General features: G+C 37.1%; 1 protein-coding gene across 1 annotated transcript; it reads right to left on the bottom strand.

Annotated features, from left to right (window-relative positions):
• Positions 1-9,992: 9,992 nt before the first annotated feature.
• On the bottom strand, positions 9,993-15,464 carry LOC131329871 (low affinity sulfate transporter 3-like). The gene is made up of 12 exons (XM_058363283.1): positions 15,010-15,464; positions 14,241-14,289; positions 13,933-14,140; positions 13,659-13,833; positions 13,348-13,413; positions 13,024-13,254; positions 12,647-12,773; positions 11,886-12,172; positions 10,797-10,990; positions 10,624-10,706; positions 10,454-10,530; positions 9,993-10,370 (listed from the first exon to the last, which is right to left on the bottom strand). The coding sequence occupies exons 1-12, from the start codon at positions 15,445-15,447 to the stop codon at positions 10,212-10,214; spliced, it is 2,094 nt and encodes a 697-aa protein (XP_058219266.1). The 5' UTR covers positions 15,448-15,464; the 3' UTR covers positions 9,993-10,211.
• Positions 15,465-17,821: the final 2,357 nt, after the last annotated feature.

Here is a 17,821-nt window from a genome sequence, read left to right as displayed (position 1 = left end):
AATACATAATGCTTCGTATAACGCATTTCACAAATGCGCGATGGGACTGGTTTTGGGGCGGCATCGTCGTCGTCCACTGTCTCCCCACCAAATTACCCACCTTCGCACCAATAAAAAAATTCTCGTCACGGCCGACAATCTACTCTACTCTGTAGACGTCGCCGTCACAAATCCCACTGCCACAAAGCTTGTTCTCCCTACGGCGGAAGAACAACCAGAGAATTGGGTACACGTTTACAACTCCTGAGAAATGGAATGGGTTGGGGAAGGAGGTGACTATGGTGGGAGGAGATGGGTGGAGGAGATGGTACGGTGGGAGTGGGAGGAAGTTAGGAAGAAGAAAGGGGAGGAAGAGGATGGATTAACCTTTGCTATCCAAAAACAGCGTCTTTCATTGGTAGGGGTATTTTTGTCCATTTTTGTAAGGGCATTTTTGTCCGAAAATGATTAATTTTAAAACAGGCTACGTATAGAAAACTTGTGATTACAAATAGCTCAGCCCTTCTATTTTTGCAACGTTGTTACATGTTACGAAAAATAATCAAGCAAAAAAAATTATGTAAAATTTCCTTATACAAAAGTTATGATAACTTTTATCAAATACTAATTTAATAAAAAATTATGGTGATATTTATTATATACTAACTATGATAATTGTATGGCAGTAACCCAATATATCATAATACATTTAGAGAATATAGTTACACTCGCTAGTCTGAAACATGAGTGGCCAAGTTCTTTTAGTTATTATATAATGAATTTATTAGAATAAGTGAATTGCTAGTAGAAAATACAAATGACTAGGTTTCATAGGAATTATAACATATTTTATCATAACAACTGAATATGCAATAATCAAATGTACCATAAATGAATTTACTAGAGTTTCTACCGCATGCAAAATAAATTTACCATATTGCCTTTGTAGATTCACCAATTTCCAATTGTCAAATCAACTATTTTTTGTTCCATATGGAATGAAAAATTAACATGATGCATGCTAGCTAATTATTCAGAACAACCTCTCAAGACAGAGTATTAAGAAAATGAGAAATGAAGTATTATAGTATGCGTATTAGTATTTATTAGGAATGTCAAATGGGCGGGTTTGGATCAAATTAGGTAAGTTATTAGAGGGTTAGGTCTTTATTGGGTCATTGACCCATTTAGACCCAATTAGTTATGAGCTCAATTACCCATACTGTCACGACCCTAGCCCGCCCCTAAAGGCTCTAGTCACAACAAAGCGCCCGTGATTCGATCACTAAGGCCATATCAAAGTTAAACATCTCATTAGCAAATGACTAAAAGGGACACAAGTACGAATAGTGGAAGCAAAACCCCATTTTATTTATATATGCCAAAACTAGAAGTCTTTACAAGGATCTCTACATTGCAAACCACCCAGAGCTGTGCATATTTACATGCAAAAATGATCACCAAAAACCACTCCCTATCTACAAGTCCACATCTACTTAGCGCGACCAAAAGAAGACTGCACGTTACCACTCTATTCCCCGGTGCCTGAAAGGTGGAAAAAATTCATAAGCCAAAGCTCGTATGAATGATTAATACGCAATTCACATGCTTTCCATGGACAATGATAAAACCATTTAAAAACGAATCATTTCTCGTAGCAACATAGCATCGTAATGCACATCCTCTATTCATTTCATGTCTACCAGGCGTCCCCGGTAATGGATAATTTAAGACGTCTTTCGTTATCCGATTTAATAGCCATGTCTTGCTAGCCTTTTAGCACGTGTCCCCTAGCAAGCTGGGACGTGGGAGGATGCCATTAATAGATATAAAACATATCCACCTTTCATTGATATGCCATGGAGTTCATATCAAAGTATAAAACATCATTGAAGCGAAAAGCTTATAACAAATCATGTGTTTCGGATATTAATCACTCACCTCGTATCCATGTATCACCCGAACCTCCTAAGACAATTAGGCAACAAAAACATAATTAGAGGATGTCATACAAGTCTATTTTTAATGAACACAAGATCCTAGGGTAAAATTATAAACTTACGTAGCTAGCTTTAAACGAACATAATCTGCAGCTCTAATTTCGGCTCAAAATCTGACTTTGCACAGGAATAACAAAGACACAATCTTCATGCATTTTTTTAGTTCTATGAGTCTAGCTTCAAAATCAGAAAACGGTTTGCTATTTCGTCGCTCGAGCTCAAAATTATAGCCGTTTCCCCTACACGTGTCTGTGCAGTCAGCACAGTCCGAAACTGCGCGCTGCGAGGTTACGAATTTCTACAGAATTTAATACTTTCATTCTGATCCCGAAATTTTTACCATAGACAAAGGACTCATAGAGGAACTCTCAATAAAAATTTCATAATTTTTGGAGTTTAGAAACTGCCTCAAAAAAATTCCCCAAAATCAGGACAGATTCTAGGTTTCTCAATTCAGCAGATTTCCAGAAAATCACCTCTTGTTCTTCCTGCGATTTTCAACTCTTAAACCCTTCCAAACTACTTCAAACTCACATCAAAACCTCACTAATCATGCTCAACCTCATAGATATAGAAGAGCTACTTCAAGAACATCAAATTCATACATCAAAACAAGCTTTAAACTCATCAATTCAAGAGATTCCAGTGGTATTCCTCCCCAAACCCAAATTCATCTAATATATGCAAGATTCATCAACTAAACATGAAATTCAACTACTAAAGCATGGAATTCAACATACAAAACATGAATTCAAGTAGGAGATGTAAGAATTACCAAATTATATCTTCAATTTCAAGCCAAGCAAGATTTTCCCTAATTTTTCCTCTCTTCTCTCTCTCCCTTTCTCTCTCTCTTTCTCTCTACGTTTGTGATAGGAATAAAAGAAGAAGAATGTAGAATCCCCTATTTTGTTTTGCTAGGCTTAGGAAAAAAAATTATTGTGTGTGTGTGTGCCATATGCCAACTTATGCTCCAATTTCATTTAGCTAGCAAATTAAGCCCAAAACACATCACAAAATTAACTTAAAACTTAATTAAAGATTAGGGGTATTACACATACCCAATCCAACCTATTTATTTGAAATCAAACCCGACTCGCCCATCAACCCAATTACATATATATTAAAATTTAAAACGACTAAAATACCCATATACACTCAAATGACCATATTACCTTTATACATTTAAATGACCAATTTACTCTTGTATACTAAAATTACCATAATACCCCTATATACTAAAATTACCAAATTACCCCTATAGACTAAAATTACTGAATCGAATGGAGATTCTGCTGAAATTTTAGCATCCAGTAAAAAATGATTTGAACGAATTGACTATTGACTAGATAAAAAAAAAGAAAAAGAATTGACTATTGTCAACTCCAAAAGTTTCCTTCAAAAACCAAAAAAAAAAACCTTTTTAAAAACAAATCGAGCTGAGCAGCTCGTGGCTTGGCTCGACTCTTTAGTAGCCAAGCCGAGCTTAAGCACGCGTTTTTGGCTCGTTTACTAAACAAGTTGAGCTCGACACTCCAAAGCTCGGCTCAGCTCGCAAAAGTTTGGCTCGTTTGAGTTCGAGCTCGAGTTTTAGGCTCGTTTAATATTTGATTGGTGTGCTTTAACAGTGCTCATCTCTCTCTCTCTCTCTCTCTCTCTCTCTCTCTCTCTCTCTCTCTCTCTCTCTCTTTATTTTTCCTGTAACGACCCTGATTTTTTGTAAATAAAAATTTCGTTAAATATTTGAATTTTATTACTTGGATTTGCATTTAAAATTCTTTTTTAATTTCTAATAATCCGTCATAATTAGATTTGAGACTTAAAAAATTATATCTCTTTGCACCGGACAATCTAGTCATTTTCTAAAAACAAGTACGCTTGTAGAAGCACTTGTATATTTTCCTAGTAAATGAAATAAAATCTTAAAACTATAATTCTTGACTAGAAATCCTACATGGCAAGTAGAATTAGCTTCCAACCAACTAGTTAGAGAAACCTAACTACCACTTCACCTAGTTACAATTTTCTAACCCTAAATGGACCTTTTTGACCATCTTTGAACCTTGTGAACCCTCCTAACCCTAATTAAACCTTAGACCATTATAAGTAATCATTATGCCCATGACTAGTCTTTTCAAGACCATACTTACCTTCTACCCATTGGATAATAGTTCATAGGAAAAATTTATCCCTTGAGTAATAGAATAAGTCTTGCCAAATCCAAGGGGTACATATAGATTTGACAAGTCAAATCTAAATCTCATCATTTTGCTTCCAATAGAAGCTTCCAATAGAAGCAAACTTAGCTTTATTCTTCCTCTCCATTGGAAGGTCACTTTCAAAAATATTTCTTATCATTATTTTCCTCTTTAACCTTTGGGTAATAATTTGTAGGGAAATTATTATCGATGGGTAATAGAAATAAGACTTCCTAATGTCTAGAAATGGTACTATCATAGACTTGTCTAAAGACAAGTTTATTCTTCCAAGCAACCATGTTTATGTATTGTCACTTGAAAGCCCATAACCTTTACTCTTTTCCTAGAATTAGTACTTTAGTGTACTTATACATATACATAGGCACATATATATATATATATATATATATATATATATATATATATATATACATACACACACACACACATAGTACTAGAGAGAGAGAGGGGGAGAGAGAGAGAAGGCCGAGAGAGGGAGAGGGGAGAGAGGCCGAGAGAGAGAGAGATGGGAGAGGGAGGCCGAGAGAGAGAGAGAGAGAGAGAGAGAGAGAGAGAGAGAGAGAGAGAGAGAGAGAGAGAGGGAGTGATGTGTGTGTATGCATGGGATTTTGCACACTCAATCAAGTCACCTCTTTTAGCCCTTCTCACATTCAACCTAAGTACTATTTGACAACCCATTACTAGACTTTCTTTTGTTCTTTTTTGCAAGCAACCTCTTATATGACAAGACAAGACCATACCTATCATAATTGCCCTTTTAACCATTGGACAATAATTGCTAGGAAAAATTTTATTCATTGGGTAATAGAAGTTAGTTTGGCTATAAATAGCATCTCATCTTTGCCATTCAACTTACACCTTCCATCCTTCAACTTCTCTCTCTAGAATCCTTGCATTTGTTCTTCTTGTTCTTAGTGTTCTTGAGTTTTTCTTGAATTTCTTCATGAAACTCAACCTAGACTGCCACCAAACCACCACTAGATCTTTAAAGTAGCCTAGTTTAGTTAGAAAAATTGTTTCTAGGAAGAGAAAATCCATTTCTTTTCCTTTCAAAGCAATTCAGAGCCGTTACGCCGCCGATTCGCAAAATCGACAACCGATTCTCAAAACCGACCAATCGCCAAGAAGAACAGTAGAATCTTCTTATCCCCTATCTCTAGGTATAAGTAGAATGTCCTTACTCTCTAGTTCTAACTATAATGTAGAATATCCTTAACCGCTTTCTCTAAGTATATAATGTTATCTATCACTTATAATGTTTGGAATGCATGATGGTTAACAAACTTATTTTCGCTAATGGAAGTATGAGCATGTCGGAATAATTGACTTATACTCTAATAAACATGTTGTTTTGAACTTCCCACAAAGGAAGAAAGAACGATTTTCGAAAGATAAGACTTTCTCGTTTGGTAGAAGTATTCGTATTTTGATCTTTAGGATGGTTATGAGCATGTATTTTGATTTTCACTCCAAAGGCGTCCGTACATGTGACGTTATGCTTTAAGTGGTGATTTGAGCATGATTAGTAATATAGAGTTAGATGATCTTGCTAGTTTAGTTTCAAGATTACAATGAATGATTTATGATTACGTATGTGAAAAGTCCTACCGCGGAGTCGTTGCATAAAAATGAGACACGAAAATCGAAAAAGTAAAAACATGACACCTAGGGTGTGGTTAATGAAAATGCGTGTTTTGAAAAGGTAAAATATTTTGAAAACCACAATGTGGCCGGACGTGGAAGCCCATTGTGTGGTGTGTGTTTTGTATGCCAGTGGGAACCTGGTGCGACAGAACCATTGTGAGGATACTCGGGAGACCGGAATGGTGGAACCGAGCTTGGGTGTGTGGCTTGGTTATCTGTGGAGAGGAGCCAATGCAAAGTGTGTCAATGGGAATCCAGTGCGGCGGAATCATTGTGAGGATACCCAGGAGACCGGAATGGCGGAACTGAGGTTGGGTGTGTAAAATGACGATTTTGAAATTGTTGATTGGTTATTGAAAGGTGAAACCAGTTACACGGTCTACAAAATGACGCGTTTGGACACCAACGATAGTGAATAGTAAATGCAGATGTGTCATTATTATCTGTTTGTTAGATATGTATGTACTAAGTAGAATTTGTTAATAATATGCCATAATGTTGTAAGATAAGGGTTACTGAGTATGGGTTATTCTATTGAGCTTTTGTAGCTCATGGTGTTACCTTTGGTGACCCTGACATATTATATTGGTGGCGATGTTGGTATAATGTGTCAGACCTTATAGATGAACATGGTGAACTCTATACCTTGGAAGCTTTCGGAGCCGAAGAGCTGGCTAGGATGGAAAAGTAGGCGGAGCTGTAGTTAGGAACCTTAATTTCCCTCTCTTTGTGTAATTATGGGGATTATGATATAATAATGAGCCAAACTCTATTTAGTTTTTCAATAAAATCGTTTATTTAACGTTCCCAAAATTAGGGGCATTACATTTCCTCTCCTCCTCTTCCCTACTTGGAAGTTCCCATAGGGTCGTTAAAACATTGCTATGTTGTTTTAGCAATTATGCTAAATCTGCATGTTTATGATATTCTCTGCATAACTCTTCTTAAAGATGTTAAAAACTCCAGTCTGTATGTTCCTCAGAGAATCTCACCCTTGGATCAATTAAATCCCAGTGGAATAGACACATCATCTCCTCAATATTTAGTTGATTCAATTTTGGATTCCATTAAACGCAGTACTGAGTTTCAAGTATCAGAAGAGGTTTGCACTTTGCTTTGCACATTGCAAACCCACTTTATGAACTTCAATTCGTCAGTTGGATTTTTCAAAATTTTGCATTTATGCTTCTTCTTTTTTATTTATTTATTTATAATCAAACTCAATACAAATACAAATTGTAAACAGCGTTACAGTAATAATATGCTTATATATTCAATGAATAAAAGCAAACTGTGTCGCAATTACTGTTTTAGAAAACACTTTTGTTTTCCGCCCGTCAAATTGTAATCAAATTTTGCATTTATGCTAGCAGAATTATCTACATTCTCGAAATTGTTGAGGTAATTCGCAACGGCAATGAGCTCGGATTCTATGTCGGAGTTGCCTCCGCCGATTTCCCTGTCGATGGCTATGACGAGTGGATTTGATTGTGACGACCTCAGTGGAGGAAGAATGAGATCGGTGGAAGAAGAATGAGATCGAGATGGACTAATTTCAATTTGTATTGTGTTTTTTCTATTTTTCTTTGATAGGTCATGTTCATGACTTATTGGGTCATTTAAGTTGACCCATTAAGCCCCATTTAAGACCCAATTACTAAATGGGTTAGATGAGTTGGACCCATTCTAACCCAACTAATAAATGGGCTGGATTGGGTCTATTTTTTAATGGGTGGGTTTGGATTTAATTTGCCACCCCTACTATTTATTAATTATAACTTTAAAGTTCCAACCCATGACTTTCTATCCTAAAACACATTCGAAAACTTTAGTGATGTGGCCTCTTATAGATATGTTTTTTATTTTTTATGATGAGTTACAATTTTAAAACATATTGAATGATTATATGCACATTCCCAAAATCATGTAGTTAGTGTTGAATGCTTAGGTTTTGAGATTCAAGGAGCTCGATCGTTACTACACAATCTGTCAAGGTAAGTTAAGATAGAAGCAGTCCTTCTGATCAAGCAAGCGACCAAGGAATTTCATTGATTGCATTGCCGGTGCGGCTCAAAGCAAGAAGTATATTCCGTTGATGCGGTAGTAAGATTCAAGGAGATAGAACCCTGTTTCAATGGATCTTTGAATGGAAGGGTACGTAGTCCTTTCCTTTAGTCATCTAGCTAGCGTCATTGGCTCGATCGGCAAGGACTAATCTATGGCGTGGCTTATCTTTTATAGTTAGGCTTAGTATGCTAGCTACCAGAAGAGTTAAAGTTGGGCCATAACGCATTTGCCTTGTAGTGGATAATTAATTAAGGATAATTGATACAGATGGACATGTATAATTGAAATGTCTTTGCTTGCTATTATATCGCCTCTCGCCCCGGCTACAAGTATTCTCATAGTTTATGGATTTGAAGAAAAATATTTCCCCTTTTCGGTTGGATTAGTAAACTTCAAAAATTAGGTAAATATACATACCTCTCTTCTATGCGAATCATTTTCTCAGGGTTACCCAATTTGTCCGAGCCCCAATCAAGGAATATCAGTATCATTTTGGCCTCGCATTGACCCTTCTCTCTAAAGGTTCTGCCTGTTTATATTCAGATTTGTTATCTTCTATATTCCATCATATATAAATTATAATTAAGATGATTAAAATAAAAAATCTCGAGAACAAAGGATAGACCAAATGGTTATATTTCACATTCCGGCTCAATTCTGTCCTCGCTACTCTAGGACAGACTAGTTACAGTTGGTTGTATTGTAATATATGAATATATGTATGATGTTTTGTGAAAAAAAAAATTTGAAATTTTGTATGCACAGGTATAATGTCTGTTAGTATTATTGGCGGTTTTAATTGGAAATTCATAAATCATTGGAGTCTGTAATTTGGTTATTTTCCGTTTGGGTTTGGATGGTAGAGTCTTAGGGTGAGTCTAGATATTCCACCGGGTCATTGAAGCTCGCGGAAAAAGGGGATGCTCATGCCAAAGGTTGAAGTCAGGTTGAGAAGGTAAATCCGTGCATTGCATCCATAAAAATTACTATAATTTTCCATGCATTTGTTTTTTTTTGTTAAAAAAACTTTGTATCTATGCCTTAGAAAATGTTGGTTGCCTTGGTGGGTCTCCATTTAGACTATCTGCATAAGTCATTAAGTGTGTCTAAAACTCTTTTGTGGAATAGTTCAAAATTTTGCAAGGCATGCTTGTTCCTTGTGTGAATCTCTGAGAAACAGAGAGTTGCACTTCCCTGGCGCCTCCCTGTTTGAGCTGGCGCTTTGTGCTCCTAAAATTCAGAGGCAAGTGCCTCATTGGCGCTTCCTAGTTTGCAGGTGCTTAGCGTGTGCAACGATTTCCTTTGATTGCTGGTGCTAGGAAGTATATTCCTGATCGAGCATATATAAAGAGATTCTTCTCCTATCTTTAGGGTTAAAGACTGCATCAGATTTTCAAGTAAGAGAGACTCCTTTCATTTTAGATCTACAAGTATTTTCGATGCATAAAAGATGATTTAGGCTTGGTGTTTGATCATCCTAGCTTGTCGATCTAGAGATATACTCTACTATCAATGTATATTCTCTAGGTTGATTCCTTCACAAAAAAACTTACATTTTCATACTTCATGAGTTGTTGCCTTGTTGGTTGAATCCTACATGAGCCGAATGGTTTTTGTTCCGGGTAGCTCAGAGATCAAGTTGGTGACGCTTGTGGAGTCTGTCGAATTGAAGAGGAGTACCGGGTACTTGTTCAAGAGGTGGAATTAGGTGTTGCAACGAGTCTTGTTGGTAATTCCTGATTCGGTTTATCTCTTGTAATTAACCCTCTTTAATTAATGAAAAATAGTATGATTAGCCCGTGGTTTTATGCTTGGGGCCGGTGTTTAGGCCCCAAAGAGTATTCACGTATATCGACTTGTTCCGTCTCTTTAGTCTAATTACTTTATTTTGATATATGTAATTGTGTTAAGTGAAATGGAAATTGGTTGATTGTAGTATCGCGATTAGACTTGGATTTTAATTGGTCGTCCTATTCACCCCTAGGACTTGTTAGTGCTTAAGATAATTTCAATGTCGCAAAGGTGTACGCTGATTTTCTAACAAAATGGGGGCTTGAAGTGCAGTGAATAATTGGACATCAAGTAACGAAAGTCTTCTGCTTTTCATATTCCGATTCAGAATTCACACCCACAAGAATGATACAAAAAAGCGGCTTCCAATTCCAAATACATGGCACAAAATGATCATCCTTCCACCACTTGAGTCATACATCTAAAATAGCAACTCTTTTCACCATTAGTCTCTACGTACCTAGCAGCTGAGAAATCCGCTTACTGTTGTATGACCCTGTAAAGCCATCCATCAAACAGAAGTGCAAGGATCAACAACCATTTTCGACCCAAAACAAGCGTCAACTGCATCAGAAACACTCAGAAAAATCCACCCTTTTCCAATTCTATCCACAAATTTAGCTACTTTTAGCTTGTGAATCACTTTCCACCTCGGATTTCCAACAGCTAACTGCAAAAAGCACAGACCAACATTCATTTACAAACCTAATTCTAACGGAAAATTCATTAAGTTAAGATTGCAGCTAGCCTCACTTGTATGCCTCGTCCGACCAATTTCTTATGCACTTCTTCTAGTGCCAGGATTCCTGAAGTGTCAATATTCGTCACATCTGTTGTAGGAAAGATCAAGTAACTTTGTTGGCAAGATCAATGCAAATGTATCAGGAATTTTTTGGAAACAAAATAGAACAGTTAAAGCTTACTGGACATGTCTAGAACTACTACGTGGATCCCTCCATTGGAATTTTCTTCTGTTCCATCCTCTTCGATTACCCATCTCATTATCCTGGAACCGAACAGTGACCACTATAAGCAATTAGCAATAAGATTGCACGTCTAACATAAATCAATACCCAGTGCATTCCCAACAAGTTACCTTTCTCTGATGAAATTGGCATTGGCAAAACAGAGTAAGCCGGAATTAACACGGATTATCACGATGCCTGGAGTTTTGCTTGCCATAGGATATTGTTTGATGTCACAAAAGATTTCTGTTTCTGGAATTCTTCCCAGTACTTCTATTTGTGGCCTAATCGAATGTAGTATTATCTTAGCAAATGAGATTGTGACCTGCAATAAATCCAACAAATGATTAAAAACCATTCTAAATTTCAAATGTTTCTTTTTACGGTTTAGGGATGCATATTGTAGCACTTTCCTTCAGGGTTATATGCTTGTTCTGTAAACTACCTCAATTATCAATTTTCGCCCTTTTTCGATCATCTCTATTACGAAGTTTCTCCTGGAAAATAGTACTGCATGAGATAATAATAACATAGGGGAGGTTTTGTGTTTTTCTTATAATATTAGTCAAACCCGCACTCACCAAACTTGAACATCATCCACAAACTAAGACAGACTGCTGGGTTCAAGTTGAAACATAAAGACAAGGGAAAGGGTTGGCCTATATCACAAATTAGTTAATCATACTCTGGCTAAATTATCAGTTTCCACTATATAAGTGGAACCCACCTTTTCTTCTAGCAGAATAGACCAGTGTCAACTTTATCCCCATATATTCATGTCTGAGCCTTTATTTTTTTCGACGGTCATTGGTGTCCAGAGCAACTTACACGCACCTCAACTAATCACTTCCTCAGTTCAGTCAAAGGCAGGTCATTCATGCCGGGACTAGAAAATTCACAAAAAATTAATAACTTTCTTGCCACCTAACCGAATCAAACTCTGGTCAATTGCATGGAGAGCAAAGCCACCAATCAACCGGACTAACCCAATCTCCACTCTGTCTCTCTGTTTGAGGGGTCAAGTTGAAATGCTATGCCATGGGCAAGTTGTAGTTCCTGTAGGACCTTTTCTAGAGATGATAAATAATTGTAACCAAGTCCTAACTATTTTCAGGTGCATAGATGCAAAAACTGACCAGTGAAGAAAAAGGTTGAAAATTGAAATGATCAAAAAAAAAGGAAAAAGATTGAAGAGGGGAGGGGAGGGGAAAATTTATTACCGCTGTAAGAAGACCGATCTCAACAGATGCAAACAAGACACCAAAAAAGGCTCCAGTGCAAGCAAGGAAGTCTAGTTTATCGACCTTCCAGATATGGTACGCTTCATTTATATCGATAAGCCCCGGAAGAGCAGATAAGATAATCGAGGCGAGGATTGCCAAGGGAGTGAAGTACAAGAGCCTAGTTAATAATTCCAGTGATACAAGCACTGTGATGGCCATGACTATATTTGATACCGCTGTTTGACATCCTGCGCTGAAGTTTACAGCAGTTCTTGAAAAAGAACCTGTCAAAATTTACCAAAAGGAAAGACAGAAGTTTCACATTTGTTTATGAGGTTGTCAACGTTATTCATATATAATCACTTGGATTTTGCCTTCTTCCTATTCTGGTGGTATAATAGATAATGAAAACAATACAACTCATACTGATTTTTTTCCACGAAAAATATGTCAACACATTATGTTGGCAAGACTATCTTCACTCTAGATGGATCCCATACTCTGTATTGTCAATACCAATACTTTAGAGCCCGTTTGTTTGATTGGATGTGAGGCGTGAGCATCGAATTGGACCACAAAGTGCACGATATACACTACCATGTGGGTTTGGCATCATTAATCCGATCACTATTAATCTGACGGATTGTATATCCAGTGAAGTTATATATCACTTCATTATTCATCTCGCCAAAGAAACGGGTCCCTAAGGTTTTTTTTTTATTTTTTTAATGGAATTAAAAAGAAAGAACTAGGCTTACCAGTAGCAACATAGCAAGATGTTAAAGATCCAGCAATATTCATAAAGCCCATGGCTACCATTTCCTTATTTCCATCAAGATGGTATCCTTTAACGGAAGCAAAGGATCGACCAACAGCAATAGATTCCTGATTAAAATGGTTAAATGGGAGGTTAAGAGTCAGTTATGGTATTATTCTCTCTTTCAAAATAAGGAAAATATTTTGAACATAGATATTCAAACACTCATGTATTCACAACCGTCCGATGAGTGTGGGCCTCACGTGATTGTCTAACATCAACGTGCATCGAACGATTCTGGACACATCTGTGTCAGTAACACTGCTCTAGAACTAGAAGTAAATAATGTGGAAGCGGAAAAAAATAAAAGAGACAGACTGTAAGAGCAACAATGGCGATAACGAGGCCAGTTTTGGCAGCTTGTCCAACATGTGGGCCTCTAAGTTGTAACTGATGAGCCGAAATTGGACTCAACCCTCCTTTGAAGTGTTTCACAATCTTAACACCATGCTTATCGGCTTTTGTTAAGTAGACTATCAGAGTGGACAGAATGACTGAAATAAGAGGAGCAATTGCCGGCACCCAGAATAACTTTTTGTTCCTTCTGCCCTGCATTTAGCACAGAGTTATTAGTAGTCCATGAATCAAATGGGGAAAGAATAGCCAGATGAGAAAAGGGGACTCAAGAATTCCACTACTTACAATAATTCTGGTCAGTAAAATGAAGATGAAGAACGAACAACCAAGGACAACATTCAAAGGAGACCACTGTCATGGAAATTAAGCACAAATGAGAAATTAGGACTGCGTGTGTCATGTGTGCACAGACTTTCGTGGAGACAGATCCGGACACGGTTTGATGCAGGTGGGTCTCACAAAATAATGAGGAGCTCACATGCATTAGACATTTCCGGACACATTTGTATATGAAAGAGATGTGCACGGAAGTCTGGGTGCGTAGCATTGTTCTAAAAGGATAGTGCATTACAAAATACGCCTATTTGAAAACTTACAGGGTGGTGAAATGATCTCAAAACAGCTCCTAGCACGGAGACAACATCAGTTTTAGCTGTGAAATGGCTGATACCAAGAAGGCCCTTCAGTTGTTGAAGACCAATTACAATGGCTGCACCTCCCATAAACCCAACAATGGCAGCATGAGACAGATAATCCACAAGAAATCCTAATCTGCACATAAGAGAATAAATTCCTTTATTCAGGAGGATATTATATCAAGAAATTCAAAAAATAAGTAAAAAAACGAAACAGTTCAGAAGGGAAGAGCACCTGAATAAGCCAAATACAGCTTGGAAGGCTCCGGCAAAGAAAGTGACGGTAAAAACAAGTTTCCTATAGGCAATGGGATTGGCAATAGGATCCTCTATTTTCTGGATCATAGAGGAAAGAAGCAACGAAACCACCGCTACCGGTCCAATAGCTATTTCTCTTGAACTCCCCATTAGTGCATAGATCAGAGGTGGAACAACACTAGTGTCTGAATTACAGCATACCCAAGTCAAAAAACATGAGTTGTTACTACATTCAGTCAATAATGTCATAAATTTTGGAGAATCAGAGATGTATTTTCGACTTACATAAACCATACTGAGGATCAAGTTTCGCTAAATTCGCATATCCAATACTCTGCAACACATTCAGTTTTTTGACATATCAGATATGGAAAAAATGTATGGTTACGGTTTCCAAATCAGCTTTTCATAATTCTGTTCAGAAACGTGTTTGGATGACGATTACTGAGCTTATTTTCTTGAAATTTTATAAAAGAACCATTTCTGAAAAAAAAAAAAAAGCATTGAAAATATGTCTTCAAGTTCTTGAGAACTATCTATGGATGAACACTGGCGGCTCTACATTGATCAAATGTATTCAAATGAACACTCTAAACTTTTATATATTTCAAGGTCAGCCCATTATATGAACATCCTATACATCAATTATGAACACCAAGCTCAGTTAAATTTCAACAGCCCAAAGCCATTGTTATGAAAAGGCTAAATTTTCAGTTTGGAGAAGCGATCGGAGGATGAAAAACTGAGCTTTATTAATAAAAAATAAAGGCAAAGAACATAAATAAAAAATAAAAAAAATGTTCTATGTCCCTGCGTTATACCACTACAATAAATTCAGTTTATTCGATTGTTCATTAGAACTGTAACTTACTCAATTATCACTGCTATAAAAACAATCCTTGAGCCACCACTATCGGTAAATAATGAATGAGTTATGACAATGACGTGCTTGTATTTTCAAAAATGATTTCTATGAAGTACTCTGCAAAATGATTTCTCGAAACTGCAAGTGCAAGTATTTTAAGCATTTGTGCAAAGTTTTTCTTATGTTTACCTGAGGAATGCTAAGGCTTGCAAGTGTTAGACCGGCCATTAAGTCGGCTTTAAATTTCGACGCCTTGTAATTTCTAGCCCAGCTGAGGATTGGAAATAGACCCCGTAAGAAGCAAACAGCGCGTCTTGATTGAGGTTGCTTTGGGGATGAAGAAGAAGATGAACAAATGGTTTCTTTCACAGAACTGATGAGCTCCTTGAACAGATTTGGAGGGTCAGGAGAGTTTAGAATCCATTGAGTCCTCTCTACCCGTCTTCTGTCATCAATTTCAGTTTGATGTTCTTCCAGTACAGGGAAGCTCTCAGTAAGTAGTGAATCCATTAATGTTTCTTGGAAGGTGTTTGGGTGAACTTCTGGAGCTACAACTTCTTTTGAAGTGACCTCCTTTATTGAACATACATACTTATGGAGCGAATTTTTTGACATGGAGCACAACATGTTAACATAATTCGAACACGATACAAAATTAGCGGGTTCAAGTTAGCCTTTTCGTAACATGAACATGAATATAGTATGACACAATAAAACAAATAATAAACAATTCGAAGTAGGGTTGAATTTGGAGTACTAGACATTTTTCACCCACGTAAAAGAAATTTAGTTATTGATGCTAACAATAAATATTCAAATTAGTGTTGTAGGGGTCTACTAGTGATAAGTATTCAATAATGTAAATTCTTGGTGCTTAAGTCCTCTAATATGTTGCGTTTATACAGATACGTTGTCGTTTTTATGCGATATTGCACGTAAAATAGTTTTGTAAGTGTTTTAGGAAAACCGTGAGAATTAGGCGTGTTTTGATGCCATGGATAACCCTCGGAGGTGTCCAAGTACCCAAGGCCACGTGGCGTTGTGCCACCAAATCCTAAGAACTGAGAAATGAAGCACTGGAGTGAACCGGGGTTGCTTAAAGGCCAAGGGAGGAAGATCAGCCTTGAACCTGTCTCTAAGCCATTTGGTATCGATACTATGTCAATGAGGCATTGATACCAATTGGTTCCAATCTGTATAGAAATGGGGGTATCGATACCATGTTAAGAAGGTATCGATACCCATCGTCTACGAGGAAAGTCACTACTATCTTGGGTATCGATACTAGTGATTCAGAGCCAAAATAGAACTGGGGGTATCGATACTCTTTTGCATAGGTATCGATTCGCCCAGATTTGTGCTGCTTTATCAGCTTTCCATTAATAGGTAGATTTTTGGGATATTTTTAGAGAGAGAGGGAGTGTATAAAATACACATCTCTCTCACTTTATTAAGGATCTAGCTTTTTGTATCTCTCTCCCTTCTTTCTAGGATTTACTCAATTGTTGCCCTAGTTAATTTTCTTTAAGAACTCAAGTAAGTTTAGTTCATTTAATTTGTTGATTTCTCATTTATTAATGATATAGCTACACTTTGGATCTTCATTAATATCAAGTTTATTTCAAGTTTTATCTTTTAAATCTCATATCTCAATTTCTTACGATGCTTTGTTCTTTAGCTATGTGTGAGTAGTCTTTTGGCTAAGTCTTGGGGTGACTTCTTCCCAATGATTTAGGTTGTTTCGGGCTTAAAAAATGGGTTCCAGAATAGACTAAACTTGTGATTTTTCTGTCTTAACTAGAGTTAACTTCTTTGATGTCGTGTCGACAAAGAAACTTGGCACACGGCATGCTTGGAACTCTGTCACTCTAAGTGTTTGATAAATTTGTTCGAATGAGTTTATCTCTATTCCGGAAAACCATATCATTCGGTAAAACAAAGTTCAAAGCTAAATCTTCTGAGGGGGAGCACACGGTTGTGACTCTCTTTTGAGTTATCTTCGAGAATCCATAAATGGTTAAATCACGGAAAGGACGATCGCTAGACTTGCCTCTTTTAATCTAGTTCAAACCCGTTTCTAGTCTATTGGAGAGAGGGAATTCCACCCTTCAAAGTAAAACCAAAAGTTGACCGTCGAAATGCCGCAAACCCTTGTTAAAACCTTCTTACCGAACAAGCTATATTTACGCTTGGGGTTTTCAATATTTTCAACGGTTAGGTTGTGACGAAACAACTAATGATATGTGACTTCTTTTAACTAAATAAAAATTCATGCAAGGAGAGCGTTGTAGTGCGTTAATAATCTTAATTTGGCTCGAGCCTAATGTGATTATTTTAGCTGATTTTTTATTCAACCCAATGAGAGATTGAATGAAGAATGTGGGTAGAGATTACAGCATGTATTTTTATTTACCCGAAGGTTTACGTTACCTAACTAAGTCTAGATTTGTGAGGCGCTGCCCCTGAGCCTCGATGTGAGAATTGCCCCTCGCCTCTGCAACCTCACTGGATAGGTCGAATTTCCATATAGTCAGCGAAGTCACAATCCAAAGTTAAATCCGGCTTCACAACAAACCCTAACAATATATAGGCAAGAGAACGTAAAATGTTTGAGTTACTTCTAAAATTCTAACTTTGAAGTAGCCTAATATGATTTGACATCCAAGACCGGGTTTGGTACTTGTTTCAAATTCAGGGAGGTAGGCATCCACTCTTACAATTTCCCCCTATAAAAAGAGGGTGATTTCATCTAGATGGCTGAAGAAAAAAGAATAAAATTGAACGAACTTAGAGATGTTAATTACTCTTCACATCCCAAATTATTGAGAAATTTTTTGGTGCCGGGTTGGTATATCCCACATGGTACCCGCTCGGTATATCTGGGCTGTCCAATACACTTTTGGACGGCTCGGATTGAAACCATCTTTCTCCTCTCACTCCAACACTTTCTCTCTCCTCTTTTTCTCTCCAATTCCGAGCCGTTCAAAAATGCAATGGACGG

Source organism: Rhododendron vialii, chromosome 6a, assembly GCF_030253575.1.
Source record: "Rhododendron vialii isolate Sample 1 chromosome 6a, ASM3025357v1".
NCBI lineage: Eukaryota > Viridiplantae > Streptophyta > Magnoliopsida > Ericales > Ericaceae > Rhododendron > Rhododendron vialii.
This window is presented reverse-complemented; position numbering and strand designations above follow the sequence as displayed.

What these genes read in the sequence shown, in the direction of transcription:
- LOC131329871 (XM_058363283.1), bottom strand. Translation starts at nt 15,447, where the DNA reads ATGTTGTGCTCCATGTCAAAAAATTCGCTCCATAAGTATGTATGTTCA. An exon ending in CAAGCCTTAGCATTCCTCAG is followed by an intron (nt 14,290 to 15,009) that starts GTAAACATAAGA and finishes AATGTGTTGCAG; the next exon opens with AGTATTGGATATGCGAATTT. An exon ending in TGAGATCATTTCACCACCCT is followed by an intron (nt 13,414 to 13,658) that starts GTAAGTTTTCAA and finishes TTTCCATGACAG; the next exon opens with TGGTCTCCTTTGAATGTTGT.